General features: G+C 57.1%; 4 protein-coding genes across 4 annotated transcripts in view, besides 3 other annotated features; all 4 read right to left on the reverse strand.

Annotated features, from left to right (window-relative positions):
* TraAM80_03444 (lipase) overlaps positions 1 to 453 on the reverse strand; it is a gene marked incomplete at both ends in the record, with an annotated part of 1494 nt that extends 1041 nt beyond the window's left edge. The window contains one exon of the mRNA XM_029380416.1: positions 1 to 453. This exon is cut by the window's left edge and continues 1041 nt beyond it. Coding sequence (XP_029239748.1) covers positions 1 to 453 — 453 coding nt within the window.
* A 418-nt stretch (positions 454 to 871) lies between these two features.
* Positions 872 to 901: a sequence feature (A-rich).
* Positions 902 to 1033: 132 nt separating this feature from the next.
* TraAM80_03445 (putative surface protease GP63, putative,metallopeptidase) lies at positions 1034 to 2755 on the reverse strand (the record flags this gene model as incomplete). Its single annotated transcript, XM_029380417.1, has 1 exon — positions 1034 to 2755. One exon carries the CDS (start codon positions 2753 to 2755, stop codon positions 1034 to 1036), a length of 1722 nt encoding a protein of 573 aa, XP_029239749.1.
* A 492-nt stretch (positions 2756 to 3247) lies between these two features.
* Positions 3248 to 3577, reverse strand: TraAM80_03446 (uncharacterized protein; the record flags this gene model as incomplete). The annotated part of the gene is made up of 1 exon (XM_029380418.1): positions 3248 to 3577. The coding sequence occupies one exon, from the start codon at positions 3575 to 3577 to the stop codon at positions 3248 to 3250; it is 330 nt and encodes a 109-aa protein (XP_029239750.1).
* A 114-nt stretch (positions 3578 to 3691) lies between these two features.
* Positions 3692 to 4183, reverse strand: TraAM80_03447 (adrenodoxin precursor; the record flags this gene model as incomplete). The annotated part of the gene is made up of 1 exon (XM_029380419.1): positions 3692 to 4183. The coding sequence occupies one exon, from the start codon at positions 4181 to 4183 to the stop codon at positions 3692 to 3694; it is 492 nt and encodes a 163-aa protein (XP_029239751.1).
* A 53-nt stretch (positions 4184 to 4236) lies between these two features.
* Positions 4237 to 4265: a microsatellite.
* A 656-nt stretch (positions 4266 to 4921) lies between these two features.
* Positions 4922 to 4947: a microsatellite.
* The last annotated feature ends 49 nt before the right edge of the window (positions 4948 to 4996 follow it).

Consider the following 4996-nt stretch of genomic DNA (forward strand, 5'->3'; position numbering starts at 1 on the left):
GCAGTTGGGTTTTATGTAGGAAGCATGATGGAAGTTTAAATTATATATCCAGTTACGAATGCTGTGCGATCCCCGAAAGCTCACGACAATGTGGCTCGTGCTGACGCCCATGAAGGCCTGTGTGCCCACCACGGCATTCGATATTACCCGCACCTTTTCCATTCCCGGGTGTTCGGTGCAGGATACACAGCTCCAGTTCCCGATGGCTGGACCGTCGCAGTACGATGCCTTCGCAAGGCCCAGCGCCGTCGCTGCCACCGCCTGGGTGTAGGCGGCCCCAACGTCCCCTGCGGAGACGAGGATGAGGACGACGGCCACGACAGCCACGGTGCGGGGGCTCATTGCTGCTGCTGTCGTCTGTGGGAAATGCCTCTGCAGATAAGAGAGCGGTCTGAGGAAGAAAAGGAGGGCGTAGTGAGGTTGCAGCAATAGCAAGGAATACCCCTGGTGCATAGAGAAGCACAGACCTTTGTTGAAATAATAAAGCAAGGGAGTTGCCCAGTAATGTGTAAAAGATGGTTGGAAAACAAAAGGCAAAGGTATAGTGTGTATCGTTTGTGCCACCGTCATGGCTGCTTCACGGCAGCCCGTATCCTCGCCGGTTGTGGCCTTTGTCGTGTTGCGAATACGCGCTTGCACGGCGCCACGGGATCATGGGAATAGTGTGTAAAACTCAGTTCACCATGGAGCAAAACAAAATGGAGCCGCATGGCCCATAAAGTGTGGACCGCAAGCGTGTGAACAGAGGAGGAGGCATCAATAGATACAAAAGCAATTTTATTTTAATTAGCCCCACAGTGTTTCTCACAGAGCTTATCGTTGCCAAAAAAAAGAGAGGTTGGGTGGGGCAGCAACACCCACGCCTGGTTAGAAAAACAAAAACAAAAACAAAGAAAGAAAAGTACGTGCTGCAAAGTGGGGAAATCCAAACCACAGAAGACATATACAGAAACGTGCATGTATGAGGGGACGGCACCAAAAGGGGTCAGACGTGTTACCCACCTCCTCGAAAGGAAACGAGAAAGCTTCAATTTCACCACTTAATCCCTGCACAGTCGATGCCAAGCATTAGACATAGTTGCTCAAACATGCTCTGGATCGTGCTCGTAGTTGTTGTGGTGTTGGCAGCGTCATTCCTCCCTCGGTGCCCCTCTCCCTCGGGGGTACCAGCCTCGCGTTGCGTCGCCTCACGTTCGCTGTTGCCAGGCAGTTTGGCAGGCAGGCGAGGGCACACTTCAACGCTCCTTGGGCACAGAATTCGGCCGCCCGTGAAAGGCCACGTCGGGGCCAGTGAGGCACCCTCGGGGCATAAGTGCCAGGCCTCATCGCCAAGGTACCGAACGCGCACAACCCCTTCAAGGCACGTCACCTCTGCGCAGACGTCACCGATGCGGCCGTGAAGGAGCATCTGGAGCGAGTCACCCTTCAGACAAAACGATTGCGGACCAACACGGCTCCCAGGCATAAAGGCGGGCGTCCCATCAGCACAGCCGGCGTCCTTGGTAGGGTTGATGACGGGACAAAGGTCCATCAGCATGTCAGGGTTCCCGCCAACGTTGCTCTGCGAGAAGTATCGATACTCGTGCGGAAGCGCGTTCTTGTGGACCATGATCATGCAGGTTCCCAGAGCACGGCGGTCGGAGGTGCAGGTCGGGGCCCGGGATGGACCCGAGCAGAACATCTCTGGGTGAGCCGTAACCCCGTTTTTCAGACACTTCTCCTGCAGCAACGAACATCCAGCCTTGTAACCCCAGCCCATGGGTTCTGCCATGCTGAAGTTCGCCTTGTAGTAGCCCATGTCTTCAAACACTGCCAGCGTTAAAACGGTGTAGTAGCCTGCGCCGACCAACGGATTCATCAGTTCATCCTTCGCGTTACGACGTTCCCAGTGCGAATGCGCCGTCCCTTTCCCACCCTCGTCCTCAAGCTCCATGCCAGACGCGGTGTTACAGCCGTAGTGCTCCCGCGCCCTCGCACGTGTCTCGTTCGAGGACACCACAAACGTGCTCGCCTTGCCGCGGACGCCCAAAAGCAGGGTGATCATCCCCAGCCTCCCCATCAATTCGTTGTGAAACCCGAGCGCGTGCGCAATTTCATGCGCGGCGGCGCGTATGCTCTCCCGCGTGGAGGCGATGAAGCTTGGGTTGAGGTTCAAGACACCGGCGGCGGGTCGTCCATCCCGCAGCGTCACACATGGGGAGGCCCACGCGACAACCCCGTCGTGGGTGGGAGCGGCAGCAGCGTACAGGATCGTGTCGGCACCAACAACCCCCGAAACGTGATGCGCAACGGGAACAGTAAACTCGCTGCAGATCCCCAGCTTGAACAATGGCAACGTCAAAGCACCACGGACGGGACGCACAAGCAGACGCTCAGCGTGAAGCTGGACAGCTTTGGGAAGCAGCTCAGTGAAGATAATCCCCATCTTTTCCTTCGTGACGACGTCCGACCGCTGGCACCGCACCATCTCCCCGGAAAAATCCGGCCGTATATCCCCTTGCGCCGTGCAGTACCTTAGCTTGTTTTTTAAGTCCTCAGCAAAGACCTTAATCCGGATAGGCGCCCAGTCTGAGACGGCCGCGGTGTATGCCTGCCATCTGCCTTCTCTTGCCTTTGGGAGCTCCCGCACCACAGCGGTGCCCAGCTCGCTCCACTTCGGGGCGATCTTGTCAAACATGCAGCGGTACTCCGCGATAACGCAGGGGCCACCGGTGAGCCAAAGGAGAAGAAGGAGGAGCGGCAGCATGATGGGCATGAAACGGCCCATGTATCTGACAGTTTTTTTTTTTAAATCGTTGTTGATTTCTTTTGACCTTTTGTGTGGCTTCCTTTGCCGCGTCCTAAGTGCGAGGAAGGGAAGAAAGAGTGAAGGCTGAAAAGTAGGGGACGTCAAGGGCGTAAGTAAAGGGGCTACAGGCAGCGCGGCCTCTCGGCGACGCCAGGCACAGACACGGAAGGAAGCTGTGATCTCGCAACGAGCAAAAGAGCAGTACGGTGGAATTTTGGTGGTGGTGGGGAGTGTCGTTGTACTCCCCGTCTTCTCACGATGCTCTCCACGTCGTTACTCCAACGCCGCAGGGTCCGCTAGCGGGTTGCCGCGCAGCATCACCGTGGCCTTCTTCTCTTCCCAGCGCCATCGTTTCCTCAGGCGACGGCAGTGGAAAGTGGCTGTCGCGTGTGGGCAGCTGTTATTCGCCCTACTTCGTTTCGCCTCCTCGTGGTTTGTAAGCCATGACAATCACACGCTTCAGAGGTCCTCCCACGCGTCCTCCCTCGTACGGATGCAGTTAACTGCGTGGGTGGCGAGAGTGCGAGGAAGGATCGCCAGGATGCGATGCAAAAGGAAACTCAAAAGGTGGGGCACAGCGCTGAAGGCAGGCGAGCGCGCCGTGTCCTGCCGCTTCAGCCACAAACTCCCTTGATCACTGACAGGTCTTTGCAGCGAAGCCTCCTTCCGCCCATAGCGCCACGCACCTCCTCCTTTTAGCAAAACTTCCAGCATTTGCAGTTGTGTGTGCACATGTGTCTTTATGCATGTGAGTCGCACGATAACAGTCTGCACAGCCTCATGCCCCATGGCTCACATCGCCGTCCGTTCTTTCCTTTTCGTTTTTTAAACCTTTCCTCACGAGAAGCCACCCACACGCCTGACTGTGAGATCGGGCTCCTTCTGCTCCTTCGCGAAGAGGCCTCAGGAGAGCTGGTTGCTTGTCTCCGGCGGCAGTTGCACGGTAATGCCGTCGAGTGCGTCGGTAAGCTGCACCTGGCACGACAGTCGCGATGTCTTAGTAACGGACGGCGCCAGGTCGAGCATGTCCATCTCATCCTCCGACAACTCGCCCAGCTTCTGAAAGTCCTCTTGGCGGAGCAGCACGTGGCAGGTGCTGCACGCGCACGTTCCGTCACAGGCGGCCTCAATGTCAAGCTTCCCAACGTCTCGTATCGCCTCCATCAGCGTGATGCCCGTGGGGGCGGTGAAGGACACCGTTTTCCCCTCGGCGGAGGTGACGTGCACCCGCACTTTGCCGGGCGTCGCCATCGTCCCTGCGCCTGTGGCAAATAAACGCCGCTGACACCGACCAAAGAGTGAGAAATCGATGAGACCATACATCGACAATGAAGGCGTGATGCGGCGCCAGAGCGCTCGCTGCTGGCTCCCGCGTGCGCAGGGGCCAAGCGTCATTGTTGCGGCAACTGCGTGGAAAGCGGCAAGCGAGAAAAAGAAGAGGATAACGCTGAGTGTGTGTGTGTGTGTGGGATGGGTGGGGAAGAGCGGCTACAGGCAGACCGATAGCACGCACCTCCCTCCCCCCCCTCCCCCAGGCTCGTGCAAAAGCAACACATATACCGACCCGTATATTCATAGCTGTTACTCTCGCAGGAGTGTGTGACAATTTCGTGCCGCAGCACCAGAGGGAGCGATGGAGAGATGGAAGAAGAAAAAAACCCACCACACATTCAAAAAAAAAGTGTTTTTTTTTTAAAAAATATAAAGGCACTACCGTGAGGGGCATCTTGCTGATTTCAACGTATGAGCGACTGTTGTGGTACCTCTGTGGTGTTTTGGCTCCTCGCGGGACGTAAGTGCCAGTCTGTAGAAAACGCCTCGACTTAAGCGCCCACCTCCCTCCTCCAGCGACTGCCACTTGGGGTGCTGCCCCGCCTGTCGTATGGTCATCGCCGCGGGCGGGTCAACGACGCGTCCTCCCCCAAACGCCTCCTCTCTCTTCCCCCCGCCACGCGCCCTCCCCCAATAGTGTGCTGCAGCCTAATGCTGCGTGGCAGGTAGCGTTCACCTGTCACCCACGCCATGGACTGGAAGACGCACCGACAAGGGCGACCCGTGCCGTTGGGCAAAAGCGGGACACCGTCAGATGCTAACGGCCGCCGTGTGCGCTGTACCCCCTCTTTACGCTTTCGCATAATAATAGTAACAATAATAATAATGAGACGGGGTGAGCGTGCGCCGCGGCGAGGGTGCGTGCTGCAAAAGTGG

This window comes from Trypanosoma rangeli, assembly GCF_003719475.1.
Source record: "Trypanosoma rangeli strain AM80 chromosome Unknown Tra_15.4_contig_00090, whole genome shotgun sequence".
Taxonomy (NCBI): Eukaryota; Euglenozoa; class Kinetoplastea; order Trypanosomatida; family Trypanosomatidae; genus Trypanosoma; species Trypanosoma rangeli.